Below are 27,517 nucleotides of genomic sequence, written 5' to 3'. Positions count from 1 at the left end.
ATAGCACCGCGCTCTCGACAATCCACTCACCCATTCTGCCGCGAACATCTTCAGACGAAATATCGCCCATACTGGCCATGTTCCACGATCTGAACGTTCCGTGGCCGGGTGCGGGTGCAGATGCTGTCAGGGAATTGCAGCGCACAGTGGCCTTCTTAGACGAATGTACGCAGACGAGGCGCCCTTGCGTGGATTTGAGATCGTGACTGACTTGTGTAGTAGGATACGACGTGGTTGCCCTTACACATACTTATAGCGGCAAGCTACCGAACGAACTGGTACGTTGAAGCAATATTTCCGCCTCGAACCATAGTTGCGTTGTCCCTGAGCTTTCTGGGAGTCGTATTGGCCCTGGCGACCAAGATACGCTGCTAATATAGGTCAAACAGAGTTCACCAATACCAAGTCCACTGCCGTTCCCACATCGACTGCGAATTTTGCGACGATGCAACATCTTCCTGACCGACAGCGCCTCGAATTTCCGTATTCCCCAGCTCCAACAGCACTATGACCTCGTCGCTGCGAGACCAACCGACGAACGCACCCTGCAACAAGCGTGCCAAAGTCTCGATGTCGACATTATCTCGCTGGACCTGACGCGCCGGTTCGAGAAGCACTTCAAGTTCCCAATGCTAGGCGCAGCGATCGCGCGCGGCATCAAGATCGAGCTGTGCTACAGCCAGGGCATTCTCTCAAGCGACCCACAGGCGAAGCGCAATCTGATCAGCAACGCGACACAACTCATTCGAGTCACCCGCGGCCGAGGCCTGATCTTCAGCTCCGAAGCGAAGAGCGTGCTGGGCATCCGCGCGCCCAGCGACGTTATCAACCTGGCATCTGTGTGGGGCTTGGGGTCTGAGAAGGGCAAGGATGGGCTGACGAAAGAAGCGCGCAATGTGGTCGAGCATGCGCGGCTGAAGCGCGAGAGCTTCAAGGGTGTTATCGATTTCGTGTATGGAGGCGAGAAGCCGGCAACCGTGTCGAAGGACAAGCAGGATGGCAAGGGCAAGGCAAAGAATCTGAACGGAAAGAGGCCCAGTGAGAGTCTGGAGGGTACACCTGCGCCTCAGACAGAGAAGCCTGCCTCAAAGCGCGAGCAGAAGCGCCTCAAGCAGGTTAAGCAGGGTGCAGGAGAAAAGGAGGCTGCGTGAGATGGCGAAGACAGCAGAAATGAGATTCTGACAACATTCACTGTCCAAGATCGGTTACACGATGCGGACCTTCCAGAATAGGTAGTAGCCAGGACGCCCTCACTGCGTGCGAACCGCCGACGAGTCACCGATGGCCTCTCAGCCTTATATTGGTGACCGTCAGCGGTTCGCATGCAGTACGCTGGATGATTTCCAGTCTGTCTGGCTGGTAAAAGCAAGGATGGCAATCAGTGGCGAGACATCACTGTTCTCTGCCAATACCATCCACTTCAAGATAATGAACAAACGAGTAAACACCTCAAAGATACCCAATAGACAAACAACGAATCACTTCAAGGCAAAATTTATATGCATGTCCTCAATTTTGATATATTAATCTTGCAGAGCACTCAATGCCCGCGATACTTACAAAGATAAAAGAAAGAAACATGAGGGTATTGCATGGACTCGTCTAAGTAACTCATCGGCCTCACCACAGCCACCTCCTCGCAGCCTCAGTCGGCTTCTCCAGCCGCTTGCCCAAATTCACCGTCACCCGGCTCTGCAGCGCAACCGTCGAGATGTCGAACGGCAGCGCCTGGTTCTGCTGCAGGCTCGCCGTGCTGTCCGGCAGCACGGCGCTGGATGTTGTTACTGCAGCACTGGCCGGTGCGCTTGAAGCCCCGATTGTCGGCGTGCCCTCGACAGCACTCTGCGCCGGGACGCTTGTACCGGCACTGCTTGTCGCGCTGGTTGATTCGCTGGCAAGGGTCGCTGCGGGCGCAGCTGCTACGTTGCCTGAGGAGCTTGAGGAGGAAGAAGCAGCAGCGGACGCGGACGCGGAGATCGCTGGGTCGCCGGAGGCAATCATGGTGACGCCGGGCCCGGCGGGCGGAGCTGCAGATCCTTGGAGGAGGGCGTTGGTGGTCAGAGTGGCGGAGTTTATGCTCACAGTCGAGCTGGAAGAGGATGAGGCAACGGCTTGCTGAGCGCCGGGGGGTGCTGGGCCCGCGACCACTGTGATTGCGGATGCCATGGTTTGCATCGTGCTTGCGGCGCCCATGGAACCCAGCTGGAATGGTTGCGCCTGGGGAGCAGACATGGGGAATGAACCTGCGGGACACATGCATGCGCAGTTGCACCCACCATTCGCTGCTGCTGCAGCGGCATTTCCTCCACCCGAGCCAGCGACGACGGTCACGGCAGCACCAGCGGCAGCAGCAGTCGAGGTGGAGTTGGAGCTTGAGCCTGAACCAGCGACGACGGTGACAGCTGCTGCTCCGGCGCCGGCTGAGCGTGTCGAGTTGCCTCCAGTTCCTGCTACGACAGTAACGGCTGCCGCTTGAGCTCCACTGGTTGAGCTTGTCCCATTGCCGCCTCCACCTGAGCCTGCCTGTACGGTGACTGGGTTACCTGCTGCGGTGACTGTAGGAGAAGCCACAAGAGCATCTGCGGTCAGAGTGGCAGAGTTGACTGTAGCCGGAGTAGTAGACGATGATTGAGCAGCAGCTTGGGCTCCAGGTGGTGGAGCTCCTCCAGCACTAACAGTCACAGGGGCAGGAGCAGGAGCTGCAGCAGCAGCGTTTGCACTGCTTGGTGCGGACGATCCTTCGGCTGGCTTTGCAGCCTCCCCGGCTGGCTTTGGAGCCTCACCTGCCGCTGCGGTAGGTTTACCTCCCTCGGCAATTTCAGTAATTGTACCAGGCGCTGTAGGAGCTGACGCCTGTGTTCTGTGTTAGCATAAATATGCATTCTCATGTTTGAATACGTACCATTGCGCTCATACCCTTAGGCTTGGCCGCTTCAGGCTTGGCCGCCTCCGTAGTGTTTGATTGACCCTTGGGCTCGGCTGGAGCAGGCATTGCAGCTGGAGCTTCCCCAGGTTTTCCCTCCATTGGTGGAGCTGGAGCCGGAGGTGGCATCATTGGAGCCGCTCCTGTTGGCTTGGCCTCCATTGGGGCTGGGGCCGGAGGGGGCATCATTGCAGGCATTCCAGTGGGCGCTGGCGGTGCTGCAGGTTGTTGTCCTTGTCCTATCTGTTCAATGATAGCCGTCGCTATCTGCTGGCCGTTGGCCTCCTGGATGATGGTAGATCTGATCTCGATGATCGCGCCGCCAGCACCTCCATTCATCGCAGCAGCAGCCTGTCCCGGGCCTTTTCCAGCCGAGGTACCTTGACCGGCAAGCTGGTTCGCCAGATCTCCTGCAGCATCATTGCTTGCTGGACGCTGACCGCTGACGCCTGTTTTGGGCGCCAGCTGGTTTGCAAGGTCGCCTGCAATGTTACTGGTGTTGATATCGGTGGGCCCTACAGGCTTTGTGCCCTGAGTTTGACCTTGTCCACTGGGTCGTGCTGCTTCAGCGGCCTGGGCTTGAGGAGCTGGCGCTTGGGGAGCTGGTGGAGCTTCGGGAGCTCGCTGAGGTTGTTCGGCTCCTGGACGTGGTGCTTCGGGAGCTGGTGGAGCTGGTGGAGCTCCGGCAGCTGACGGCATTTCGCCTGCTGGCCTTGGTGCTCCAGGAGCGGGCGGTGCTTCACCTGCTGGCCGTGGCGCTTCAGGAGTTGGTGGAGCACCGGCTGCTAGTGCTTCGGCTGCCGGCCGTGGCTGTTCAGCTGATGGAACCTGTCCTGCTGCTTGGCTTTGTCCAACAGTCGGGCCCTGTGCGGCAGGCGTGGTCCCAAATCCAGCGGCTTGGTTCGCGAGAGCTGCCCCAACATCACTCGTATTGATGTCTCCTGTGCCGACAGTAGACCTGTTTCCTTCTGCGATCTGGTTTGCGAGGTCACCCGCGATGTTGCTGGTGTTGATATCGCTGGGGCCCGTGGGTCTTTGTCCTAGAGTCTGACTCTGGGGTTGCGTCTGGCCCTGGCCCTGCTGTTGACTTTGTCCTTGACCCTGCCTCTGACTAGCTCCCTGTCCTTGTGCGCCAGCGTTGAGGAGCGCACCAACATCCAATTGAGCGAGTCTCTTGACAATGTCGGCTTCCAGTGCGTTGGTGTTAGCGCTGCGTCGCACGTTGTTGACAGAGGACAGATCGAGCTCTGCCACATCCTCCGTCGACCGGTCAACTCCAGAAATGAGGTTCTCGATCTTCCTTCCTCTCACTTCCCGCCCGACATTATTACTGTGGAGATCAACTCCTGCCTCCGCAACCACCTATGGTAGTTAGTCTCCCTGTAATTAGCCTGTCGAGCGCGACGTACTGCATTGATCAATAAAAAGGCCAAGCCCAGAGCAGAACTGGTAGTCTTCATGTTGATAACGATGAAAGAAACACTTCGAAAGTAGGCGAAGTCTGAATAGAGCAAATTAAGATTAGTACATCAACAGCACAGCTGGTATGGAGTCGAAAAGGCTGTCGCAGACATGCAGACCCGTTCGAATCTGCGCAGCAGAAGGTCGAAGAGGAGTTACGAAAGCGAAAAGGCGGAATGGGTGAGAAGACAGGTATTCCGGATCCAAACGAGCGTAAAGTTCCGGTATGGCAATTCCAAACCTTTCAAAGGTGACACCTGAGGTGGAAACGATGGTACTTAGGGAATGCGACGCACGCCCCGCTCAGTCTGTTTCTAAGAACGTGATGAGTTTCGAGCAAGTCAATCCGCGCGGCTGCTCGTACGGCTGCCGGCGTGTCTCAGGGGTGTGGCCTATGTCCTAGGATGAAAGGAGCATACTGAAAAGCATCACATTGTCGGGATGGCGTGGCCAAGAAGTTTTGTCGCAGGGCAGAACGCATGGCGACTCAGACTGACAGGCCTCGGGAAGGCAGTTCTGGAGGATTCTAAGCTTCATCATGGTCTGGCCAGCGGCGAGGGTGGTGAGGTCTGAGACGCGACTTGCAAGACGCGGCGTGCCTAACACCGGTTGTGTTTCACGATAGCTAGAGAGTCTTCAACTGATCGGCATTGCCCACGGGCTAAGCAGTGATGCGCTCCCGCTGCTGACTTTCGGTGCCGTCTCTTCCATAACAAGTGCTCCCAAGATTGTTTATGGCCAAGTGATGTTCGTGATGCACCGCCGTTGATGTTTGGCCGAGAGAAGATGACCGTCAGCGCTGCGGGCCGGCAGTCGATCGCACTCGCTTGGCGATTCGAACGTTCAATGTCGTCACCGTTCCTTTCTCGTACATAACCAAATCGCACACCCATCTCGAAATGGCCTACGCGCATCGACCGGAGTCGGTGAGATTAAGAATGCGACAGCTTAGCCTCGGGGGCGCAGCGGCCGAGACCGTACAGATGGTTGAGTATAATGGGTGCAGTTCCCTCGGGCTTTGACTTCTACATACACAACAATTCTACATAGGCGATCATCTTCAAGATGGCCGTCCACGTGCTGGATAACTACTACCTCGCGATCACATTCCTCATTACCGTCGCATACCAGCTATTTTTCTTTGCGATTGCCTTTTATTTCAAGTTTGATAAGCTGACAGACTTTGCTGGCGGCACAAACTTTGTCGTCCTCTCAATCCTGACGCTTGGTCTGAGCGAGAACAGAGGCGATGCGCGCAATATTGTGGTGTCGGTGTTTATGATGGCTTGGGGAGCACGTCTGAGTGCCTTCTTATTGTTCAGGATCCTTAAAACGGGAAAAGACGACCGTTTCGACGACAAGCGCGACAAGTTCTGGTCGTTTCTCGGCTTTTGGGTATTGTATGTGACAGGCCTGCGTACAGAATTGTATACAAGACTAATAATCTCTAGCCAAATGTTCTGGGTGTGGACATGCTCTTTGCCAGTCACAATCCTTAACTCACCAAACGTTACACAATTCGCTCAGCCAGCTTTCGGTACCGGCAGAGATATTGCTGGCGTCGTCCTTTATTCGATCGGATTTCTGATGGAAAGCATTTCCGATATCCAAAAGTACCGGTTCAGAAGTGTCCATCAACACGACGGCGCAGTCTGCGATGTTGGCCTGTTTGCGCTGACCAGGCATCCGAACTATTTTGGCGAGATGATCATCCAGTTTGGTATGTTCACGATCGCAGTGTCACCTGCCGCGTACAACTACGTTTCGGGCGGAGCCTACTCAGCTCTCTACGCGTCCATTCTAGGGCCCTTCTTCCTTACATTATTGCTCATGTTCGTTTCGGGTTTGACCCTACAAGAACGACCTGGCGCCAAGAAAAGATACGAAAAGGGCGACAACTGGCCAGCCTATGCGCGATGGCTGAACCGGACGAGTATCTTGATCCCGTTCCCGCCGCAGCTATACGAGAAGATGCCAGTCATCTTGAAGAGAACCATTTTCTTGGAGTTCCCGATTTACGTGTTCGATCCAGCGAAGCATGCAGATCAGTCCAAGACGCAGAGCAGAGGGGCGGAGGAAGGTCGTGCGGGAAGACCAAGTGACGAAGAAGGGCTCAGGACTTCTTAAGGATGTTGTCATCCTTGCTATAATTGTTCGATATCCCTTCTTAATCTTTAATCAAGCAATTCTTTACAGTACTAAAGCGCGTGGCTTACAAGTGTTTAGCCATCATGGATGATGACGTAGTTGAAAGTCTTTCCGCTCAGCAACTGTCGTGGCAGTAACTTACTGCGGGACCTTGATCATGTTCGACAGCACACTTTGGTGACGGCTCATTAACCCTATGCGAACCATCATCTGTCCCTGCCTTAGGGCGGCAGCTGTCAGATCATCTCGTGCCTCGCATGACTGACATCACTTGCAGATTAGCAGCCACAACCACTCCGGTTCCAACCTCGCGAAAGGTTACCTTGTCGAGCCACCTTCGAGTGGGATGTTGAAGGATGCACACAGCTTAGTCACGAGTTTAGCCTATCACTAGGACTCCTCTTATCTCGCCACCAAAAGCATCACCTCACGCCATCACACAACTGTAGCGGCGTAATCAGGTAATCGACCAAATATTTGTACCGCAGGCTCGCTTTTACCTTGGCTTGACTGCTCATTTGGTTCAACTTTACAAACTAGCAATCATGGCGGCATTTCTCGACTCGGAAGCTTCGCCCATCCCGCGTTGAATGGCTGCTGCTGCCCTGAAGCTGCACGAGACGGAGTTGCGTCATTTGCTGGTCTGCTTCGGCGTAATGAAAGAGCAAATATAAGATGCGGCGGTCGCACCCTGTTTGTTAGCTTCCAAATACACCCCAGAACTGCGACATAGTACAGTTTCTTTTTTGCAACTAGCTCACAACATGTCCACTACACCACTCCACTCTACAGGCCGCGGAGGTATGATCATAACCCTATGAGCAGCTCCATCCTCGGGCTCAATAGCTGATCTGTTCTAGGAGCCGGTAACATTGGGCACGATGATACGGTATACGCCGATGGTGCTATCACCCGCGAAGGCCTCGCAGGCGAGTCTGTTGCCAACGAGTTCTCTACTGGCCGCGGAGGTGCTGGAAACATAGGGAAGTCGCCTCGACTTGGACCGCAGGTTGTCGACGGCGACAGCCCTCGTCGTTCCACCGATGTCGTTCCTGAACTTGCGACACGCGAGGCTCAAGATGAGTTCCATACAGGCGTATGTTTAGGCTCATACATTACTTCCGGTCATGACTGACAGTGGCACAGCGTGGTGGTGCTGGCAACGTTTTCAAGGAGAAGCATGGAGGACACAGCAAGTCTCCCGATCGTCAGGGCCTTGGCGACAAGATCAAGCATGTGCTTCACCTCGACAAGGACAAGAAGCATGAGTCTTCTCCCCTCGCGCAGGAGACTACCGTTGGAGATAAACAGTGATACCCCACGCTTCTATTGAAGCATGATTTTGAATGATAGAGAGGCGATAATGGTACCAATGGAGGAGCTTTATGATACCCAGACCCTATTCAGTCTCAGGGTCCTATAGTTATCAAAGCAAACAGTGATATTCTTGAGTCTCTTTTACATGTGATGGTGGAGAGTCCGACTACCCCGCGGTGGGCACCACGGACCACGTGGGGTCGCGACTGCCCGCCATCGCGTCATTGCTCCAAAAAGTTTTGAACCTCGTGAAGCACTTCAATCACACCAAATTCATCATGTCGGCCAATTCTCACGATGCAGAAGCCCTCATTCGCTCCGAAGATCCACACCACCCTGCAAACCACATCTGCACGCTTTGCGCGCACTTCTACACCTTAGGATGGGTATGATAGTTTATTTTGGGGACGGGGTTGACGCAGTAAGCTGAGCGTGAATGCTAACGTGAAAACAACACTAGGTCACAGGTACAGGAGGAGGAACCAGCATTCGCCATGAAGACAAGATCTACATTGCACCCAGCGGTGTGCAGAAAGAGCTCATGAAGCCAACGGACATGTTCGTGATGGACTTCAACAGCAAGGAATACCTCCGGAGACCACAGGTATGTACTCCAGACGTAACACATCCTCAATTAGTTGAGATGTTTGCTAACATTTCACCAGGTTCTTAAACCCTCCGCCTGCACTCCCCTCTTCATGGCTGCCTTCGAGCGTGGCGCTGGCTGCTGCATACACACACACTCGCAGTGGGCTGTCCTTGTCACGCTGCTCGTCGAACGCGACTTTGGCAAAGATGCTTGTTTTGAAATTGAGGAGATCGAGCAGATCAAGGGCATCCCAAAGGGGCGTGGCAAGCAGGGCAATCTGGGGTACTACGATAGGTTGAGGATACCGATCATTGAGAACACCGCGCACGAGGAGGATTTGAGGGAGAGTTTGGAGGAGGCGATGGAGAAGTACCCAGATTCATACGCGATCTTGGTCAGGAGACACGGGATGTGAGTGTTGCTTTTTCTGGTCGAAACTGGGCTGTGTTTGCTGACAGATGATAGATACGTCTGGGGCGATAACGTCCACAAGGCGAAGACTCAGTGCGAAAGCATTGATTACATTCTGCAGCTGGCTGTTGAGATGCACAAGTTGGGTCTGAAGTGGACAAAGTAAGGAGATAAGCGTCGACTACGTGCGGATTTCCACTAGGAACACGGAGGTATGTTCTTTGATCGAGAGACGATTAGGACGCATTGAGTGATAGCTTTGGTCTAATCGTAGTGCTCCCGCAGGATCAATGACTACAATCCTTGTTGGTTGTTCCAGCCAGATCTACTTTTGACCATGTGTAGCGAGTGGTGTGACTCAAGGCATCCAGGCAACTGTTGGAAACGAATGCGAAGTACAGTACAGCTAAAACGTGATCTCGCGTGTGGCACGCGCAACCCCGACGCGCCTGGTTGGCTGCGACCGAGACTGGGGGCCTTAGGTAGACCCGTATTGTGGAGCTGCACGCTTCGAAACCCACTTCTCAAAGCGGAAATCGATGCGATTCAGGCATTGAATCTGAAGAGAGGTTGATTTCAGGCAGCAACATTCTTGATAACTCCACCAATAGACCATTCAACTCTTGTAGTACACAGCAACAAATACTTGAGCCCAGCCATCCCATCTCTGCCTCTCCTCGAACAACAGCAAACCAACATGTCCGACGCCAAAGCCCCCACTGAAACATACAAAGCATCCTGCCACTGCGGTGCCTTCGCGTACACCGTCAAAACCGCCTCGCTCGCCCACGAAACCACCGAAGTCGTGCGTTGCAACTGCAGCATCTGTCTCCGAAACGGCATCTACAACATCTACGTCCCAGACGACGACATCACATTCACCACCGGCCAGTTCGCCGACTTAAAGGTAACCCCTCCCTTTCATCTGCCTTGACCCACCCTTTCCCACCCAACCTGTCACCACAGCACACCGCTGACCCCGCTGCAGAGCTACACATTCGCAACGCACTCTGTCGCCCACCGCTTCTGTCCCACCTGCGGCAGCTCGTGCATGGCGCGCAGCATCCGGCCGGGCTTCTTCGACGGCGTGAGTATCGTCAACGTGCGGATGTTCGAGGGCGTTGAAGTGGAGAAGTTGCGGTTCAAGGAGATGGACGGGAAGAGCTATACCAAGGAGAAGGCGGAGGCGCGGGTAGCAGAGATCGAGGCCGAGAAGGAGAAGGCCGCGGCGGAGAGCGGGGTGTGAGGGCTGGCAAGGTGGGTTTACTGGACTCTCAAGGGTTTTTGGTTGCGGTATGTTAGGTGAGCGTGCGTGGAGGGTTTGGTCCTGGTCGTTCTGCTGGCGAAGACTGAACTCCATGTCGTCTGGGACAGCAGCGTAGCGTGTATGGAAGACTGAAAGCACACTGTTGCATGCTTTGAATCGTCCCTACTACACCTACAACTATAAACCATCTGTCACAATCTCCCTTCATATCCTTGCCGTACCTGGGTCACTTGCTTTTGGTGTCGAGTGTCCTCCCATACGCACTGCACCACTGAAAACAGCCTGTTTAGACACGTCAGGCTAATAAAATTATCGCACGCATAGCTCATGAGAGTCACGTCCAGTTGACGAGAACATTCCCTCAGATGTTTGCACCCGCGGACATCTCGAGTGATCCGTAGTACAGCGCTCCGAAGGGCGATTCGCCCAAATCGTACGTCGTGTTCAAACGCTATGACATGGCCAGCCTCAAGGCAGTTTTGCACACAAGATTGCAATTGACTGACATCCGAACATCAGAATTTCAAGTTAGATGGAATATATAGTAATTTCCAAAGCAGTCCCGACCGCACATCCAGACAATGCAGCAAACCGTCCCATGCAACCGCTACGCCCTTAAAATAAGTATTGCCGAGGCAAGTCTGGTGGGTATACATATATCGAAAGCAACCCCGTCGTTCCATGCGCGTCTCGGCCCTACATCGCTGTCCTACGACGCGGCCTTGACCTCCAGCGCGCCATTCGCACTCTCCTTCGCGACCTGCGCACCCTCGGTCTTGACCGGCGGCGCATCCTCTGCGCTCAGAACCTCCGGTTTCCATCTGGCCAGCAGCTTCTTCGCGCTTGGTCTCGCGCGGTCGTTTGTTTGGTAGATCTCGGTCAAGACGTTGACGACGATGTCCCGCACCGGGGGCCTGAACATGTGGAGGTAGTGCAGCGCACTGCATGCCAGATCAATGCGTTCGGGATCCTCGGCCATCTTTTTCAGCCGTATGAGGAGCTCGTAGTTGAGCGCGGGGACCTCGGACAGGAAGCGGAGGATGATTTTGTCGGTGTGCTCGACGTACGGTAAGATACCGTCGATGAGGCGGAGTGCGCAGCGTTGGTAGTTGCCGTTCGGCGCATTGAGCACGGATGTGAAAGTGTCCCCGTTGGCGGTGCCGTTGGTGGCGACGTCCTTTGACTGGGCTAGTACGGTGTCGTTGTACCATTCTTCGTTCAGCCACAGCGTAGCAACGTCGATGCGCTTTTTCCAGTCAGAGATAATGTAGTTGTACATACCGTCTCGCACGGTGTCGCTGATGCTGAGAGTTCCTTTCGCGTTGTTGATGGCATGCTCGTCTTTGATGCCTTCCTGAGGATCCTCGAGGCCAGCACTGGCCCGTGTAGCCAATCGTGAAAGTATCGTCACCCACGCGTCGCGGCCATAGTCGCTCGCTGCCAATCTGTTGAACCCTCCTTTGGCGATCTTGCTCTTTTGTGCGTCATCGATGCTGCCGAGCATGCCAAACGCTCGGTACACAGTCATATCACCATATCGCTGAACCTCTTGTTCTGTCAGTGGAGGTGCCTCGGGAAGTGTGTACGGCGCTAGTGCTGCTGATGGTCCAGGTTGAAACGCTAGATCAGATGGCGAGAGGCCATCGAGTCTGTTGTTGATCTGTTCTGCATCTTCAGGTTCGAAGTCGGGTTCATACTCCTCATCGTCCTCAGCAGCATGACCTGTAGTTTGAGAACCACGAGTAGCCTGGCTGAGACTCAAGTATCGAGAACGTACGATCTGCTTGTACATTAGAAAGAGTCTCGTCGCGTACCAAGGGGATTGGCATAACAGCAAGTAGCATGGCAACTTACATTCAAAGCATGGCCCAGCTTGACATTGTCCACTGACTGTAGAACAGGTACCAATATCCTCACCAGCTGTTCCGGATCTCTAAAGGCCTGCACGTCAAAGTTCACTGTACTACCCGCAGGGTTTAGTGTAAATAGCTGGCGCCAGCTCACTGGTCCTGGTGGCAGTGGGGGCGCAGTAGGTAGGGGCTCTGGGGCTACGGCAGGGGGTGCGCCTGTGGCTACTCGCTGCCTCTTGGCTTGATCAAGGCCATCAGTCGGCTCACTGGGAGCTGGTCGCTTGCGGTTGACCTCGTCAACCATCTCAATGCGCATACGGTGCATACGTTCAAGGAATTGTTGGATCCTGCCGTTGATAGGATTTTGAGGGTCCCTAGTCATGGTGAGCATCTCTCGTACACATTCCATGTATAGACGTACCTCTTCATGATGTTCATCATTAGTGATCTTGTTGTGCGCTCAATTGATTTCATGATGACTTTGTTCCTGGGCGTCAGAGGGGCGCTGGCCAGCTTGAAGGGATTGAAGTTGAAGATGCTAGTCAGTATCTTATTTACAGCAATAGGGCGTCGGTGCATCAGCACGCCCAACGTATTGAGCGTTGCTGTGACGAGCAAGCCATCACTGTTCCTTGTCAGAGCTATGCCAGGAGTCTGGTTTTGTCTATCTGACCTGTGATCTCCATGTATGATATCCAACAAGCGATCGAGCAGTCCATGCCCTTCAGCCTCGAGGCTCACATACGATATGACGGGGTGGTCGCGGGGTACGAGGGCGAGGGAGATATCGCTGTGGTCCGGTCGCTGTGATGTGTGAGAAGATGTCATATCTCCTGAGAGACTGAAGCTGCTCACCCGTGGGTCGACTACGCCTGGTGTCTGTACCAGCACGACCTGCTGAAGGAGCTTGACGCAGCACACGCGCACGCCCGGCAGGGCCGAGTCCATTCGTCGCAGAATATTCGCTTTGATAGCTGACATGAGCTGCCAGTTTTGGGCATCGTTGGAGTTGTGAACACTGGTGCACGCAAGTATGAGACAGGGTTCGACAAAAGTGCAATCAGGCGTGTACGGGCATTCAAGAGTGAGCGTACACACACATTGCACTCAAGGTGAAGGACAAGGCTATCTGAAGGTTGGAGGGTTCCACTCACGTATGTCTGTAGACAAGCGGGTACACACTTGCAGCCGCTTGTATGGCGCTTTTGACGACGCTGATGTCGTCGATATTCTCCAAATAGTCCTTCAGCGTAGCCAGCACCGACGGCGCGCTGTTCTCCTTCACGTCTGACGTCCACGCTGGGGACGCGAAGGCTTCGGCCAAGAAGTCTGCGCCCCATCGTTGTACCTCGAGGCTTTGGTCTGCACTGAAGCTTATGATGGGCAGCACGCCCGGGATGATGGTAGGGTAGTATCTCCCATCGCCCAAGGCGAGCGCGCGGGCTGACTGCAGCTGCTGAATTGGACTCATGGTGGTGCGAAAGAATAGAGCACGAGAGACAGGCTTTGTTCCCTGCAGCGTGGTCGTGCACAATGGTGACGCTTGTTCACGCGCAAGCTGGCAAACTATCGCGCGACAAAGCCCAGAGCCTGCTGTGCCCAACCCCTCATTCCCTGCAAAGCTCGCGGTCAGGAAGTAGAAGGAGCGTGTGGAAGCGAAAGGGCGCGTGTGTTGGTGGTGGTGTCTACTGGGGTTGAATTGGCAGCGACGATGGCCAGCTGCCGGTCACGCTGGTGAACGGCGGCGCCAAGGAACCATGCGGAAGGAGCCTCTCACCACCGCGGCGAATCCTGACTTTCCCCGCAAACTGCAGAGGTCCACGACGCTACCATGGGATAGTGAGTAGGATTGCTTTGGGCGCGTGTGAATGCTGACATGAGCAGTAAACCTTTCCAGTCGACTTACTACGATGCACGCATGCGCGCCTCGCCGGCGCTGCTGCGTGCTCGCGCCCCGTATCTGCTGAAGAACACCATCACGGGGTTCGCAATCTGCTCGCTTGTCATTGGCATTTGTAGGCTCTCCAGAACCTTGTGCTGACCTTGACTCACAATCGACAGACACATACACCATCAACGCCATCTCCCAGGACGAGTTCGAAGACGTCATTGTACCTGACGAGCCCCTCGTACGATCGCAGCAGCCCGCCGGAACAACAGCTGCTGTTCAGCAAGCCGTTGCGGCGAGAAAGTAAATACCATTGGGGAGTTGCGACAGATTGTATACTGGTGTATCAAGATATCTATGCATTGGGTTGGCGCCACGGTCATTTTTGAGCAATATATCCACTCGCTGTGAGCGAATGTCGAGACTGAGGAGCGCAAGCTCTTTCCCTGCCAATCTTGCGCCTGCCAGTGTCCCGACATTCTCGGTGGTCAAGCGTTTATTATGCCTTGCCAAGCGCAGCACGTATGTATCGCTGTGTTGGATGTGCCAACGTGCTGTCAGTTCACAAGAGGCACGTCTCTACAATCAAGCGAACAGGTAATTCCGGAACGCTGAGAGGACCGAACGCTGTTCTTGTGGGCTGACATCCATCCACATCGTGCACTCAGCTGCAGGCGTGATGTACATTTCAAATAGGGGGCGCTCTTTTCTCCTGTTCCAACAATGGAGTCCTAAACACGACGCTCCCTACTGTGGCCTGGACTACGTAGATCTGAAGTTTGGGCGGGTACCCGAGTTGCGCATTTGCAGTGTCGAAATCACATGTTTGTCGGAAGCCGCCCGGGCAGCTAGCTATGCAAGCCACTTACAGAAACGTACCATCCCTGCATCGCTCACCCATCCACCGATCCTTGTATCTGTCGTTGAGATGCACACGAGTGGAAATAGTTCTCATTGATTCGTTGCCGTGCACGACCAAGCCCGCGGAGTGTGCGAGATCTGTGATGTCATTGTCAAATTCGCAACCAAGATAGGTGCGCTGATCTCCAAGACTATCTGATACGCGCACCGACTTTGCGATTCATGTGTGCATCGCCATGTCTGACCCTTTCCTTTGTTTACACCTGCGTCTTCATGCAGAAGTTCAATTGATGTAGTCTCGCAGCGTACCCACCTTTTGTTCGTACTATCCAACTCGCCAACCTCGGACTTCTCCGCCGACCGTTGTTTCACCAGAACTTACACCGCGCTACGGCATGGCGACTACTACAAACGTGAAGCGTAAAATACACGAAGCAACCGACAAGACAAAAACAAAAGCACAAGCAGCGATCGAATTCGCAAAGCAGGCCGAACGCCTTGGGCAGTATGCACCAGACCAGGAGACCGATGCAACTGGCTCGACCCAGGCCGTTGAGGCACGGTTCGTCACTGCGCAAGATCCCGTGATCCAGACAGCGGGCGGTGACCGACTCCCAGCTGTACCCATTGAGGAAGCCAGGAAACTCAACAGCCTTAGAGATGTCCTGGAGGACCGCGATCCGTCTGAGAACGAGCCTGTGGCAGGAGAGTCACGCGAGTCAAGAGATGGGACCATTCATGGAGTGCGACCTCAAAAGGACGACACGGAGGGGCAGCGGGAAGGAACAGATGCCCCCCTCGGTGAAAGCAAAGCTCCATCAAACACAAATCCTATGTTCCCGCCTGTACCTGTGTATGGTCCCCCAAGCACGCTAAGGAAACTCCACTGCATCCTGTTGCGGATCTCGTCCGCAGTCCTGTCCCTCCAATTCCTGCTAGTCATCATACTTGGCGCAGCCGTCACTTCGATACCAACCGCTGCAGTACACGTCTGGATTCGCTTAAAAGGACAGAACCCAGATCGGCGTCGACCGTTCTTCGAAGAAGAGGAGAGACGGAAGAAGGCACGGAGAGCGGCAGAGGTAGCGTGGAAGAAGCAGCACAACGTGGAATCAGAGAAACTCGGAGACGACAACGAGGAGGGCAAAGAGGGGGATGAGTTCGTGCCCTTGGAAGGCGGCTCTGATGAGCTGAAGTGCGACGTCCGTTACTACGCACGCCGGGTAGGGCTGGACTGCGAAGTGTTTGAGGTCCAGACCGAGGACGGCTTCATCATCGATCTCTGGCACCTCTACAATCCACGCGATTACGACCGCACAGATGACTCCGACAGAGCACCACGCGCGCCAGATGTCTTCAGGAGAACAACTTCGTGTAATGGAGTTCCAGGATTGCAGTACCCGTCGGGTGAAAAGAAATATCCTGTCCTCATGATCCATGGACTTTTGCAATCAGCCGGTGCCTACTGCACCAATGACGATGATAGTCTTGCCTTCTATCTGGCAAAGAGTGGGTACGATGTCTGGCTGGGTAACAACCGCTGCGGCTTCAACCCTCGCCACAAGCTGCTCGACTACGGCGACCCACGAATGTGGGCTTGGAACATTCGACAAATGGGCGTTATGGATCTTCCAGCGCTCATCTCGCGAGTCCTCTCCGAGACCGGCTTCGAAAAGCTAGGTCTCATCGCTCACAGTCAGGGCACCACACAGACTCTTGTCGCTCTCGCCAAGGAGCAGCGTCCCGAGATTGGCGACAAGATCTCGGTATTCTGTGCTCTTGCGCCAGCAGCGTACGCCGGCCCACTGATCCAGAAAGCCTACTTCAAGTTCATGCAAGTCATCTCGCCCTCCATGTTCCGCATCGTATTCGGAATCCACGCATTCATCCCCTTCATGATGACGATGCACTCTCTGCTTCCCGGCAAGCTATACGGAGCCATGGGCTACCGCGTGTTTTCCTTCCTCTTCAACTGGACCGACGAACGCTGGGACCGCGGTCTCCGAGACCGCCTTTTCCAGTTCTCGCCCGTCTATGTCAGCGCAGAGAGTATGCGGTGGTGGCTCGGCCGCGAGTGTTTCGCGAAGCACAAGTGCATCCTGTCTACCCGCGAAGAGAAAACAATCGAAGAGGAGGAGGACGAGGACGAGGACAGATCCCGGTCCCGTTCACGCCCGCGACGCGACTCCGATGAAGAGACTTCAGACGACGCGCACGTGGGCACCACCGCGCTGAACGGCCAACAACCCAACTCGCACACACGCGACAGCAGCCGCGCCCGCTTCGCCTGGTACGGTCCGCACACGCCCCCCTTCGCGCTGTGGGTCTGTGGCGCCGACGAGCTCGTCGACGGCCGCCGCCTCCTGCGCCGCTTCGAGCGCAACCGCGAGCCGTTCGTTGACGTCGTACACTCCAAAGTCATCGAGGGCTACGAGCATCTCGACGTCATCTGGGCCATGGACGCGATCGAGAAAGTGGGCAAAGAGGTGCGAGCGGTGCTGTGGAAGACGGCGCCAGAGGAAGCGAGGAGAGTGTGCCGTACGCCGAGAGGATGTGAGGATGTTGGAGAGTTTTATCGGCGTAGCGAGGGGCGCAGAGAGGGGGCGGCGAGGGAGGTAGATGCTACGGCGGGAGAGTGGAGTCAGAGGGGTGCGGAGCAGGTCAAGGGCTCGGAGCAGATTGGGGGCGGTGAGGGGAAGGGATATGAGGGGTTGGAGGCTGAGAAAGAGGTGTCTGCGAGCAATGAACGGGAGTAATCTTGTGGTTTTTAGGAATGGGTTTGGTTGGGCGTTTCTGAGCATACACCGTATACCCGTACATTTTTTCGTCAAGACTATACTTCACCAGGCACATACAAATAGCCACATATTAAGTGCAAAGCAGGCACTAAAGAATCATGATCTCGCGATATTTTTTCATCAGATGATCAGAGTGTACACGCTTAGACGGAGTGATTCAGTAGTTCTGCAGCTTACTGGATTTGTTTCGATAAGAATAGACTAAATCTTACATGTTGCAGTAGACATGCAAGTATACAGCATTTTCATCTATAACTTGTGGTCATCCATCCTCATTATGGTCTATGTGAGTCCGAAGGCGGTGAAGGCGGATGCTTAGCGTTGCGGCAGAACTTTTTGGACTTCGAAAAAGTGAGCGGAGCACGGCCCGTATCTCTCGCAGCCACCACGCGCATACCCCACGCACCTGGAGGTCTGAAGAGCTGAAACTCCCGGAACAGCTTCAGATTACCTCCGCGATCGATCACAGGCCCCACGATCGACCCCACAACCCGAACAGACAATACCCAGAGAAGAGGTGGGGAAGCCTGCGGAGCTGTCAAGATGCCGAAGAAAGCCATGTACGTGAAGATGCACAGACTGCTGGACTCGCAATGGCTTACAATGCTCAAGTGACTCCCGTATCCCGGCTTTGATCCGAAACGGCGCTCAGGTATGTGCATCAAGCACCTCAATCCATGCCATGCTCACAATGCGCAGGAGAAGAAACGAAGCTTCTTCGTAGTCGTCGGTGACCGCCAGAAAGATGTCATTGTCAACCTGTACCATATCCTGCTGAATGTCGACGTCAAGCTGAACAAGTCGGTGCTCTGGGCATACAAGAACAAGCTGCTTGGGTTCTCGAGTCACCGCAAGAAACGCGAGAAGAAGATCAAGAGCGAGATCAAGCGCGGCATCCGCGACATCGACACCGAAGACCCATTCGAGCTGTTCGTCTCGACACAGAACATCCGCTATGTCTACTACAAGGAGACGGAGAAGATCCTGGGTAACACATACGGCATGTGTATCCTGCAGGACTTCGAGGCGCTCACACCGAACCTGCTGGCGCGCACAATCGAGACAGTCGAGGGAGGCGGACTCGTGATTCTGCTGCTGAAAGGCATGAACAGCTTGAAGCAGCTCTACACAATGTCCATGGACATCCACTCGCGGTACCGGACCGAAGCGCACAGCGATGTCGTCGCCCGATTCAACGAACGATTCCTGCTGTCCCTCGGGAAATGCGACAGCTGCTTGGTGGTGGACGACGAGCTCAACGTGCTGCCCATCTCCGGCGGGAAGCACGTTAAGCAGCTGGCGCCACCAGACCCAGAGCTTGAGGGCAAGACACCGAAGGCGAAAGAGTTGGAGGAGATCAAAGAATCGCTGGCAGACACCCCTCCCGTGGGCGATCTCGTGAAGCTGGCGAAGACTGTCGACCAGGCGAAGGCGCTCCTCACATTCGTGGATGCGATCGCAGAGAAGACGCTGCAGAGCACCGTGACTTTGACAGCCGCGCGTGGTCGCGGAAAGTCTGCGGCGCTGGGTGTGGCGATTGCGGCGGCGATTGCACACGGCTACAGCAACATCTTCATCACCTCGCCCAGCCCGGAGAACCTGAAGACACTGTTCGAGTTTGTGTTCAAGGGCTTCGACGCTCTCGGATACATGGAACACCAGGACTACAACATTCTGCAGTCGACCAATGCGGACTTCAACAAGGCGATTGTCCGAGTCAACGTGCACCGACAGCACAGGCAGACGATTCAGTACATCCAGCCGCAGGACGCGAACCAGCTGGGTCAGGCTGAGCTGTTGGTTATTGATGAGGCGGCTGCTATTCCTCTGCCGCTCGTGCGCAAGCTGATGGGCCCCTACCTGGTGTTCATGGCCTCGACTATCAACGGTTATGAGGGTACTGGACGTTCTCTTTCCCTGAAACTCATCAACCAGCTTCGTGAGCAGTCGAGAGGGCGAAAGAGCGACAGCTCATCTACTGTGGTCGACAGGGCTACAGGAAAGGAGAGCAAGGACGGGACAGAGCCTTCGATGGCCGGCCGCTCACTGCGCGAAATCACACTGTCAGAGCCTATTCGATACGCCCAAGGCGACTCGGTCGAACGATGGATGAACGACCTCCTCTGCTTGGATGCTACCCTGCCACGCTCGAAGCTGGGAACCCAGGGCTGCCCGCACCCCGACGAGTGCCAGCTGCTGCACGTCAACCGCGACACGCTCTTTTCCTACAACCCCGCCGCGGAGAAGTTCCTGCAGAAGATGATGGCGCTCTACGTCGCGAGTCACTACAAGAACACACCCAACGATCTCCAGCTCATGTCCGATGCGCCCGCCCACCAGCTGTTTGTGCTCACCGCCCCGGCCGAGGACAACAAACTCCCCGAGCCCCTGTGCGTCATCCAGGTGGCTCTCGAAGGCCAGATCAGTAGAGAGAGCGTTCTCAGCAGTCTAAGCCGTGGACAAAGAGCGGGTGGTGACCTCATCCCGTGGATCGTGTCGCAGCAATTCCAAGACGAGACCTTTGCCTCGTTGTCCGGCGCACGCGTTGTGCGTATTGCGACCAACCCTGACTACGTCAACATGGGCTACGGATCGCGCGCGTTGTCGCTGCTCGTGGACTTCTACGACGGCAAGCTCGCGTCTCTGTCCGAGTCGGCGCCGGCTGAGATCGAGACGATGAAGCGCGTCACAGAAGAGGATCTCGAATCTGCCACCCTCCAGACAGACAGCATCAAGGTCCGCGAAGCGTCTGAGATGCCGCCTCTGTTCGCGCGCTTGTCTGAGCTCGCATCGCCCAAGCTCGACTATGTAGGCGTCAGCTACGGGCTGACAAGCCAGCTGCACAAGTTCTGGAAGCGCCAGTCTTTCGTCCCTGTGTACCTGCGACAGACACCGAACGATCTGACCGGCGAGCACACATGTATCATGCTGCGCTCGTTGGAGACAACGTCGTCTGACGGGTCGTGGGTTGCTGCATTTGCAAAGGACTTCCAGAAGCGTTTCCTCTCCCTCCTCTCCTACCACTTCCGCACATTCCCATCTATGACATCACTCTCCATTGAGGAGTCCGCATCTCAAGGCGCAGACCTCGACGCGGAGCTCCAAGCCACGCCCATCACAAAGGCTGAGCTGGATGCGCTGTTCAGTCCGTTTGACTTGAAGAGACTGGAGTCGTACGCAAACAACATGCTCGACTACCACGTCATCCTCGACATGCTGCCCGCGATCGCCACACTGTACTTCACCGGGCGTCTCAAGTCGCATCTCAAGATGACCGGTGTCCAGACGGCGCTGCTCCTCTCCGTCGGCCTGCAGCGCAAGGAGTTCAGCGAGGTAGAGAAGGAGCTCAACCTCTCCTCCTCGCAGCTGATGGCCATGTTCGTCAAGATCATCCGCAAAGTGGCGACAGCCTTCCGCGGGATCCTCGAGGGTGCGGTGCGCGAGGAGATGCCCGAGGCCATGGACCTCGAAGACTCAGGCGCGCACAGCGGGGCCCCGGCCGACCCCCGCTTCCAGCCGCTCGAGAAGGATCTGCAGGAGGAGCTGCAGGAGGGCGGCGACGCGTTCCTCGCGGACCAAGAAGAGCGCGAGCGCGCCAAAGCGCTCATCGACGCGCTGCCGCTGCACAAGTAAGCCCCCCAATTCACTTACCATGGCTAGTGCTAATTCAGTACAGGTACGAGATCGGCGCCGCAGCAGACGACTGGACAGAAGCCGAGCGCTCGGTCGCGAAAGCAGCCAAGGGCGGCCGCGTGGATACGCTCACGGTGGCAGTCAAGACGGGCGAGAAGAAGAGGAAGGCCGGCGAGGCGGTGGCGGAGGCATACAAGGAGGCGGAGAAGAGCAAAGAGAAGAGCGAAAAGAAGCACAAGAAAGCCAAGCAGAGCAGGAAGTAAGTGCAGGAAGTAGGTGTGCAGGAGACAAGTAGGGCAGGAAATAGGTCGGTTGCAGGAGAAGGGACATGTGGCGGCGATGAAAAGATGCATGGCAGGTGTTGGCGGCGTTTGATATCCCCGCGACAGAGCGGGTTTGTGTTGTATGTAGTCAGCATGGCTCACGTTATTTCTGTGTATACGCGAGTGCGGAGAAAAGTGAGGCAAGCCAATGGGCGTTTCTACACAGTACACACATGCCATGTATGTTCGTGAAGTGAAGCATGTGGAGCACCTCCAGCTCGCATTGAACCCGGAGCCGCACTCCCTCCACGCAGCAGACCCAGCCCCCAGCGCCCAAACACACGGTCAATAAACACGTCTCTGAACCCCTCCACCACCCATCGCAGCTCTGAACGTCTTGACAACAGAAATTCCACTCCACCTCTCGCGCATCTCGGCGCCTGTACACTCCCCGCCGGACCCCCGTACCTCGGCCCCGTACCTCGGCCCACGACCACGCCCGCTTGGCAGCCACGCGCCGCGCCGACCACGCGCGACCTCCGACTCCGCAAGGCCCGTCGCAACACACCAACGCTGCAATTGCCAGGCCACGGGAAAGAGATGGAGGCGCAGAACGGCACAACGAATGGCACAATGAATGGCGCAGTGAATGGCGCACATACAAACGGGAATGGTACGCCGACGAACGGCGCTCGCGCACATGCGACGAACGGATTGTCTACGAACGGATTGTCCACGAACGGATTGCCCACAAACGGATTGTCGACGAACAGCACACGCAAACGCCGGCGGCGGCTCGATCGCCCCGCGCTGGCGGCGCGGTTAGTGGTCGACGAACGGGGCAGCGGGGAGGTGGGCGTGCTGAGTGAGGAGGGGTTTGGGGAGTTGTTTGGGCGGGGCGCTTGTGAGTGTTTCTCTTTCCCGTCTCGGGATGAGAGAGGGGACGCGGGAGACGCTGGGGCTGACCATGGCAGTGCGAGACGAGGCGAATACACGGCGACACATTGCGATTGCGCCGTGGGTGCCGGGCGAGGCGGAGGCGAGGTGGACGGTTCTGCCGGTCAGGGTGGGGGGGAAGGCGGATAAGGGGGCGGCGAATGCGTCGTCGACTGCATCGTCGACTGCGTCGTCGACGGCGGAGAAAGGGACTGCCTCGCTGCAAATCCCCGCGTCGGCGCTCGCGCTGCAGTCGTTCTCGCAGGCGCTGCACAGCCTGGCGCCCAACCGGACGCAGCGCCGCGACGCCCCCGTCGAGGTGCGCATCCACCACGTCGTGCCGCTGGGGCTGGACACGGTCTACGTCAACCTCGACACCGACGCGCTACGGAAGCTGGACGACGTGCACGCGCGCTTCGGCGGCGGCTTCGTGACCCCCGCGGCCGGCGCCCGCGGCCCCAAGAACCGCAATCTGGACGTGCAGGGCCGCAAGGCAGCGCCCCGTGCGGATCTCGCGGCGCAGGAGAAGGCGTGGCGTGCAGCGGTGCGCGAGGCGCTGCAGTCGCCCACGGTGCTGCACACGGGCGACCTGCTGCCGCTGCCGCTGCCGGCCCACCCCATCACCCACGTCCCGCCGCCGCCGCTCAAGATCACCGCCTGCGAGCCCGTCGCCCAGGGGCTGCTGCTGCCGAGCACGCGCATCGTCGTGCTGCAGTCGCACCGCAGCCCCAAGACGGTGGCCCCGCCCGTGCGGCCCGCGCCGGTGGCCAACGTGTTTGACGACAGCGAGGCCGAGGACACGTCCAACGACGCCTTCTACACGGCCGACGAGCGCGGCGACTCGCGCAATGCGAGCCCGCCCGACGGCGAGTCGGCCGACGACCTGAACTCGGACTTCTCGGGGTCGGACGCCGGCGACCTGTCGGACGAGTCGGACGACATCATCTCGCTCAGCGCGCCCATGCTGCCGCCGCAGTCGTCGGGCGTGCTGTCGGCCTTCACATCGGCCACGCCGCGCCCGGGCAACTTCCGCACCGGCATCGCGACGCCCGGGTCCGTCTTCTCCAGCTTCACCGCGACCAGCACCGTGCGCGGCGCGCCGGCGTCGAAGAGCAAGGTCTTCAAGGCACACGGCTTGCTGCACAGCATCTCGGACGAGCTGGTGCACCCGAAGCCCGGCGCCGACGACGACGAGGAGGCGCGCGTCTTCGTCGATACCAACACCCTGGTCAAGGTCGGCTGCTTCTCGGGCGACTGGGTGAAGCTCGAGGCATCCGAGGAGCCGTCGGCGCACTCGCTGTGGGGGCTGGGCGCGTTCGGCGGCGCGCAGGAAGAGGAGAGCTCCAACTGGCGGCCCGTCAGGGTGTACGGGCTGCCCGAGACCATGTCGAAGAAGGTCGCGCGGTATCCAGTACACAAGTCGGAGAGCGGCGAGCGGCGCATGAGCATATCGAGCTTCTCGGGCCCGGCATCATCCTCGCTCCCCGCCTATCTCTCCCCCATCCTGCTGGCCAACCTCGGCAGCCCGTCGCATCTGCGCATCACGCCCCTGGTTGCACCGCACGTGCCTGGTCTGCCGCGCACGGCGCTGCAGAAACCCCGCCTGACCAGCTCGTCGGTGCCGTCGTCCGCGCGGGAAGTCACGCTCCTCAAGGTCTCGACGCCGCTGTCCTCCGACCGCCTGCTGCAGCCGAGTCTGTTCGCTGCGCTGAAGGAGCACTTCGAGCAGAAGCGCCGCGTGGTCAAGGCTGGTGATCTGATCGGCATATCCATCGACGAGTCGCTCGGGCGGGCCGTCTTCCAGACGTCCACCGAGGACGACGTCGGAAGCGATGAGCTTTTGTCCACCTCGAGGAAGAGAGACGTCGACAGCGCCAACCCCAAAGTCGTCGCGTGGTTCAAGATCGGCAACGTCTCATCCAAAGTCTCGCCCCGCGAGGGCGACGAGCTGGACATCTGGGGCGGCGCCGTCACCGTCGACGCCGCGAGCACCAAGATGGAGATGAACGGCAGCGAGCAGGGCAAGACGCCCGCGCCCATCGACAACGCGTGGCAGTACTACCTCGGCGCCAAGCGCACCCCCGTCACCGCCGCGCAGAAGATGATGGCCATGGACGAGCTGCCGAAGCCGTTCATCTCACCGCTGCGCCGCCGCCTGCGCGAGCTCATGTCCGTGGCGACGAGCCCGCGCGCTATCCACATGGGGCTCCCGCCGGTGGCGATCCTGCTCACGTCGACGCAGCGCGGGATCGGCAAGGCGGCGATATCAACCAAAGCCTGCGAGGACCTGGGCCTGCACACGTTCGCCATCGATGCGTTTGACATTGTCACCGAGGGCGGCGCGGGCGGCGGCGACGTCAAGACCGAGGGCTTCTTGAAGGCGCGGGCGGAGCGCGGGCTGAGCTGTGGTGCAGAGTTCACGGCGCTGCTCATCAAGCATGTGGACGCGCTCACGGCGGACCGCATGAACACGGCGCTGAAGGAGATCTTGGCTGATGCTAGAGTACTGATTGCAACGACGACTGAGATTGACAAGGTGCCTGAGGGCATCCGCGGGCTGTTTACCCACGAGCTGGACATGACAGCGCCAGACGAGGGCGAGCGAGAGGGCATTCTGCGCAGCATCATCGAGGACGCGGGCATTCGCCTGTCGCCCGACGTCGACCTCGGCAACATCGCCGTCAAGACCGCCGCGCTGGTGGCAGGCGACCTCGTCGACGTCGTCGACCGCGCCGTCGTCGCAAAGCGGACGCGCATCGAGGCGCTCGCCGCCACCGCCAGCAAAACCTCCAGCGAGCCCGTCACGCGCCGCGACGTCGAGCTCGCCGGCGGCCCCTTCAGCAGCAGCCTGACCAAAGCCGACCTCGACGCCGCCGTCGACGCCGCGCGCAAGAACTTCGCCGACGCCATCGGCGCCCCCAAGATCCCCAAGGTCGGCTGGTCCGACGTCGGCGGCATGTCGCACATCAAAGACGCCGTCATGGAGACCATCCAGCTGCCCCTCTCCCGCCCAGAGCTGTTCGCAAAGGGCATGAAGAAGCGCTCCGGCATCCTCTTCTACGGCCCGCCGGGCACCGGCAAGACGCTGCTCGCCAAAGCCATCGCCACCGAGTTCTCGCTCAACTTCTTCTCCGTCAAGGGCCCCGAGCTGCTGAACATGTACATTGGCGAGTCCGAGGCGAACGTGCGGCGCGTGTTCCAGCGCGCGCGCGACGCGCGGCCCTGCGTCGTGTTTTTCGATGAGCTGGACTCCGTCGCGCCGAAGCGCGGCAACCAGGGCGACAGCGGCGGCGTCATGGACCGCATTGTGTCGCAGCTGCTGGCGGAGCTGGACGGCATGAGCGACGGCGGCGAGGGCGTGTTCGTCATCGGCGCGACGAACCGGCCGGATCTGCTGGACCAGGCGCTGCTGCGGCCGGGCAGGTTCGATAAGATGCTGTATCTGGGCGTGTCGGACACGCACGCGAAGCAGGCGACGATTCTGGAGGCGTTGAGTAGGAAGTACGTATACCCCCTCTATCTCTATCTTTCTACCCCCCACCCGAATCCCCACGCATCCCTACATATCCCACTGCGATACTAACACCCCCCAGATTCACACTCCACCCCTCCCTCTCCCTCACTACCATCGCCTCCACCCTCCCCTTCACCTACACCGGCGCCGACATGTACGCGCTCTGCTCCGACGCGATGCTGAAAGCCATAACACGGCAAGCGCGCCTCGTCGACGCCAAAGTCCGCGCCCACAATCTATCTCACCCGCACCAGCAAATCAGCGTCGCGTATTTCTTCGACCACTTCGCCACAGATGAAGACACCGCGGTCGTGGTCACGGAGCAGGATTATCTGGATGCGAATAGGGAGCTGGTGCCCAGTGTTAGTCAAGAGGAGTTGCGGCATTATCAGAGGGTTAGGGAGATGTTTGAGGGGAAGGCGGAGGGGGGGCAAGGGGGACAAGGTGGGCAGGGGGGTCAGACCGGGCAAGGGGGGCCGGGGCGTCAGGCCGGACAGCAAGGCCAGCAGATGCGCATCGCGGCGAGGCCGGCACCGCCTTCTCAGCCCACGAACGCAGCGCCGCCGAGCGCCGATACGCATACTCCCGCTCCAAACGGTAACGGAAAGGGGAAGGGGAGAGCTACCGCCCCGTCTGCAGACGAGGACGCCGAGGTCTCTGGTTCTGCGGCTGGTGGGAGTGGCAGCGCGAGTGTCAACACGAGTGGCAGCGGAAGCGCAAGTGGCAGCGGAAGCGCAAGTGGCAGCGGAAGTGGGAGTGGCAGCGCGAGTGGAAGCGGAAACGGAACTGCAAGTGGGAGTGCACACCCCAGCCACGCGAGCAAAAGCAGCATCGACATCGCCGAAGGCGGGTTCGGCGACGCGGGGGATGACGGGGGGTTGTACGAGTAGCGAGTAGCTCTACCCATGTTATCGAGAAATTCTGTGTAATATAAGCTGTGGACAACGGTGCTGTGGACGGACACCGGGGCTGTTGCACTGGGGCCGTAGACACCGGGGCTGTGTAGGCTATGCATATCAGCAACGTAGAAACTACATCAAGAGCAAGAGCAAGAGAAGCCACAGATCTACGATACTTCAATACAACGTGGCGGAGCGCGTACACAGGGCCTGTATGACATGACATATGTTCTCGCTACGTCCGCGACACGGCCGCGACTCGACGCCTACACGCCGTGCCCGTCGACCTTGGCCAGTCCGCAGCACCCGTATTCTTCGATAGTAGTTTCTCCAATCGCTAGTACCCACGACGATTCCCACTTCTGCACAACCCATGAATCTCAGAGGGGCAGTTCTGGTCAGGTCTGGAGCACAGAGATATGTGTTTCCAACCATCGATACCACAATGGTACGAGTCCTCTCCAGGCAAGCAATGCTTGAACTGTTTCTTCGGAAAAGACCTGGTCCGTTGAAATACGAGAAGTGTGTACGCAAGGATTTGAATACTCGATTTAAGAGCCGCTGTGTGTTATCGTGTGTTTTGTGACGAGTATGAGATGAGCCTTATTCTAATCGTTTCAAGAGACGAGAGTGGTAGCCTTGCAGACAGTCTCTATAGTGTTGATAAAATTGTTCTTTTCAGAAGCGGAGCAGGCACTTTCCTAACTCTGTGCGGCCTAACCTGCGCCATTCACACAATTCATCATTTCGTCTATTCTA

At 57.4% G+C, this 27,517-nt stretch overlaps 11 protein-coding genes across 11 annotated transcripts; 9 read left to right on the top strand and 2 right to left on the bottom strand.

Moving 5' to 3' along the window:
• The first annotated feature begins 40 nt into the window (after positions 1 to 40).
• On the top strand, positions 41 to 1,513 carry C7974DRAFT_390694 (RNase P subunit p30-domain-containing protein). The gene is made up of 3 exons (XM_046141489.1): positions 41 to 165; positions 220 to 278; positions 390 to 1,513. Exons 1-3 carry the CDS (start codon positions 78 to 80, stop codon positions 1,149 to 1,151), a joined length of 909 nt encoding a protein of 302 aa, XP_045999232.1. The 5' UTR covers positions 41 to 77; the 3' UTR covers positions 1,152 to 1,513.
• On the bottom strand, positions 1,386 to 4,496 carry C7974DRAFT_152296 (uncharacterized protein). Its single transcript, XM_046135803.1, has 3 exons — positions 4,333 to 4,496; positions 2,903 to 4,285; positions 1,386 to 2,853 (listed from the first exon to the last, which is right to left on the bottom strand). Exons 1-3 carry the CDS (start codon positions 4,381 to 4,383, stop codon positions 1,621 to 1,623), a joined length of 2,667 nt encoding a protein of 888 aa, XP_045999231.1. The 5' UTR covers positions 4,384 to 4,496; the 3' UTR covers positions 1,386 to 1,620.
• A 719-nt stretch (positions 4,497 to 5,215) lies between these two features.
• On the top strand, positions 5,216 to 6,941 carry C7974DRAFT_152260 (uncharacterized protein). The gene is made up of 2 exons (XM_046135802.1): positions 5,216 to 5,784; positions 5,836 to 6,941. The coding sequence occupies exons 1-2, from the start codon at positions 5,450 to 5,452 to the stop codon at positions 6,509 to 6,511; spliced, it is 1,011 nt and encodes a 336-aa protein (XP_045999230.1). The 5' UTR covers positions 5,216 to 5,449; the 3' UTR covers positions 6,512 to 6,941.
• A 355-nt stretch (positions 6,942 to 7,296) lies between these two features.
• Positions 7,297 to 7,846, top strand: C7974DRAFT_411456 (uncharacterized protein; the record flags this gene model as incomplete). The annotated part of the gene is made up of 3 exons (XM_046143561.1): positions 7,297 to 7,333; positions 7,393 to 7,628; positions 7,679 to 7,846. 3 exons carry the CDS (start codon positions 7,297 to 7,299, stop codon positions 7,844 to 7,846), a joined length of 441 nt encoding a protein of 146 aa, XP_045999229.1.
• Positions 7,847 to 7,987: 141 nt separating this feature from the next.
• C7974DRAFT_152233 (Methylthioribulose-1-phosphate dehydratase) lies at positions 7,988 to 9,317 on the top strand. Its single transcript, XM_046135800.1, has 5 exons — positions 7,988 to 8,235; positions 8,310 to 8,453; positions 8,515 to 8,849; positions 8,904 to 9,061; positions 9,135 to 9,317. Exons 1-4 carry the CDS (start codon positions 8,128 to 8,130, stop codon positions 9,013 to 9,015), a joined length of 699 nt encoding a protein of 232 aa, XP_045999228.1. The 5' UTR covers positions 7,988 to 8,127; the 3' UTR covers positions 9,016 to 9,061; positions 9,135 to 9,317.
• C7974DRAFT_152252 (Mss4-like protein) lies at positions 9,282 to 10,104 on the top strand. The gene is made up of 2 exons (XM_046135801.1): positions 9,282 to 9,756; positions 9,838 to 10,104. Exons 1-2 carry the CDS (start codon positions 9,547 to 9,549, stop codon positions 10,093 to 10,095), a joined length of 468 nt encoding a protein of 155 aa, XP_045999227.1. The 5' UTR covers positions 9,282 to 9,546; the 3' UTR covers positions 10,096 to 10,104.
• Positions 10,105 to 10,501: 397 nt separating this feature from the next.
• C7974DRAFT_422942 (uncharacterized protein) lies at positions 10,502 to 13,705 on the bottom strand. The gene is made up of 6 exons (XM_046144356.1): positions 13,121 to 13,705; positions 12,822 to 12,984; positions 12,640 to 12,770; positions 12,388 to 12,591; positions 11,971 to 12,340; positions 10,502 to 11,896 (listed from the first exon to the last, which is right to left on the bottom strand). The coding sequence occupies exons 1-6, from the start codon at positions 13,435 to 13,437 to the stop codon at positions 10,826 to 10,828; spliced, it is 2,256 nt and encodes a 751-aa protein (XP_045999226.1). The 5' UTR covers positions 13,438 to 13,705; the 3' UTR covers positions 10,502 to 10,825.
• An 18-nt stretch (positions 13,706 to 13,723) lies between these two features.
• Positions 13,724 to 14,161, top strand: C7974DRAFT_411452 (uncharacterized protein; the record flags this gene model as incomplete). Its single annotated transcript, XM_046143560.1, has 3 exons — positions 13,724 to 13,809; positions 13,851 to 13,981; positions 14,028 to 14,161. 3 exons carry the CDS (start codon positions 13,724 to 13,726, stop codon positions 14,159 to 14,161), a joined length of 351 nt encoding a protein of 116 aa, XP_045999225.1.
• A 582-nt stretch (positions 14,162 to 14,743) lies between these two features.
• C7974DRAFT_390679 (Alpha/Beta hydrolase protein) lies at positions 14,744 to 17,726 on the top strand. Its single transcript, XM_046141487.1, has one exon. It carries the CDS (start codon positions 15,111 to 15,113, stop codon positions 17,469 to 17,471), a length of 2,361 nt encoding a protein of 786 aa, XP_045999224.1. The 5' UTR covers positions 14,744 to 15,110; the 3' UTR covers positions 17,472 to 17,726.
• Positions 17,727 to 17,744: 18 nt separating this feature from the next.
• C7974DRAFT_390678 (N-acetyltransferase-like protein) lies at positions 17,745 to 21,634 on the top strand. Its single transcript, XM_046141486.1, has 4 exons — positions 17,745 to 18,073; positions 18,126 to 18,165; positions 18,213 to 21,142; positions 21,190 to 21,634. The coding sequence occupies exons 1-4, from the start codon at positions 18,057 to 18,059 to the stop codon at positions 21,407 to 21,409; spliced, it is 3,207 nt and encodes a 1,068-aa protein (XP_045999223.1). The 5' UTR covers positions 17,745 to 18,056; the 3' UTR covers positions 21,410 to 21,634.
• Positions 21,635 to 21,740: 106 nt separating this feature from the next.
• Positions 21,741 to 26,930, top strand: C7974DRAFT_356055 (peroxin 6). The gene is made up of 4 exons (XM_046139588.1): positions 21,741 to 22,319; positions 22,384 to 25,846; positions 25,939 to 26,315; positions 26,418 to 26,930. Exons 1-4 carry the CDS (start codon positions 22,010 to 22,012, stop codon positions 26,747 to 26,749), a joined length of 4,482 nt encoding a protein of 1,493 aa, XP_045999222.1. The 5' UTR covers positions 21,741 to 22,009; the 3' UTR covers positions 26,750 to 26,930.
• Positions 26,931 to 27,517: the final 587 nt, after the last annotated feature.

This window comes from Boeremia exigua (assembly GCF_020726555.1).
Source record: "Boeremia exigua strain MPI-SDFR-AT-0100 chromosome Unknown C7974scaffold_4, whole genome shotgun sequence".
Classification (NCBI taxonomy): domain Eukaryota; kingdom Fungi; phylum Ascomycota; class Dothideomycetes; order Pleosporales; family Didymellaceae; genus Boeremia; species Boeremia exigua.
Note: the sequence above shows the minus strand (reverse complement) of the source record. Positions and strands in the feature narration are given on the sequence as shown.

Coding starts and splice junctions, on each gene's coding strand:
- C7974DRAFT_390679 (XM_046141487.1), top strand. CDS start 15,111: ATGGCGACTACTACAAACGTGAAGCGTAAAATACACGAAGCAACCGAC.
- C7974DRAFT_152233 (XM_046135800.1), top strand. CDS start 8,128: ATGTCGGCCAATTCTCACGATGCAGAAGCCCTCATTCGCTCCGAAGAT. Junction 8,236..8,309: donor ACTTCTACACCTTAGGATGG/GTATGATAGTTT, acceptor AAACAACACTAG/GTCACAGGTACAGGAGGAGG. Junction 8,850..8,903: donor TTGGTCAGGAGACACGGGAT/GTGAGTGTTGCT, acceptor GACAGATGATAG/ATACGTCTGGGGCGATAACG.
- C7974DRAFT_422942 (XM_046144356.1), bottom strand. CDS start 13,437: ATGAGTCCAATTCAGCAGCTGCAGTCAGCCCGCGCGCTCGCCTTGGGC. Junction 12,341..12,387: donor ATGATGAACATCATGAAGAG/GTACGTCTATAC, acceptor CACCATGACTAG/GGACCCTCAAAATCCTATCA. Junction 11,897..11,970: donor AGCTGGGCCATGCTTTGAAT/GTAAGTTGCCAT, acceptor ATGTACAAGCAG/ATCGTACGTTCTCGATACTT.
- C7974DRAFT_152260 (XM_046135802.1), top strand. CDS start 5,450: ATGGCCGTCCACGTGCTGGATAACTACTACCTCGCGATCACATTCCTC. Junction 5,785..5,835: donor TTTCTCGGCTTTTGGGTATT/GTATGTGACAGG, acceptor AATAATCTCTAG/CCAAATGTTCTGGGTGTGGA.
- C7974DRAFT_390694 (XM_046141489.1), top strand. CDS start 78: ATGTTCCACGATCTGAACGTTCCGTGGCCGGGTGCGGGTGCAGATGCT. Junction 166..219: donor AGTGGCCTTCTTAGACGAAT/GTACGCAGACGA, acceptor TGACTTGTGTAG/TAGGATACGACGTGGTTGCC. Junction 279..389: donor GCAAGCTACCGAACGAACTG/GTACGTTGAAGC, acceptor TAGGTCAAACAG/AGTTCACCAATACCAAGTCC.
- C7974DRAFT_152296 (XM_046135803.1), bottom strand. CDS start 4,383: ATGAAGACTACCAGTTCTGCTCTGGGCTTGGCCTTTTTATTGATCAAT. Junction 4,286..4,332: donor CCTTTTTATTGATCAATGCA/GTACGTCGCGCT, acceptor TAACTACCATAG/GTGGTTGCGGAGGCAGGAGT. Junction 2,854..2,902: donor CTAAGGGTATGAGCGCAATG/GTACGTATTCAA, acceptor CACAGAACACAG/GCGTCAGCTCCTACAGCGCC.
- C7974DRAFT_390678 (XM_046141486.1), top strand. Junction 18,166..18,212: donor TGATCCGAAACGGCGCTCAG/GTATGTGCATCA, acceptor CACAATGCGCAG/GAGAAGAAACGAAGCTTCTT. Junction 21,143..21,189: donor GACGCGCTGCCGCTGCACAA/GTAAGCCCCCCA, acceptor AATTCAGTACAG/GTACGAGATCGGCGCCGCAG.
- C7974DRAFT_152252 (XM_046135801.1), top strand. CDS start 9,547: ATGTCCGACGCCAAAGCCCCCACTGAAACATACAAAGCATCCTGCCAC. Junction 9,757..9,837: donor GCCAGTTCGCCGACTTAAAG/GTAACCCCTCCC, acceptor ACCCCGCTGCAG/AGCTACACATTCGCAACGCA.
- C7974DRAFT_356055 (XM_046139588.1), top strand. CDS start 22,010: ATGGAGGCGCAGAACGGCACAACGAATGGCACAATGAATGGCGCAGTG. Junction 22,320..22,383: donor TGGGCGGGGCGCTTGTGAGT/GTTTCTCTTTCC, acceptor TGACCATGGCAG/TGCGAGACGAGGCGAATACA. Junction 26,316..26,417: donor GGGACAAGGTGGGCAGGGGG/GTCAGACCGGGC, acceptor CCACGAACGCAG/CGCCGCCGAGCGCCGATACG.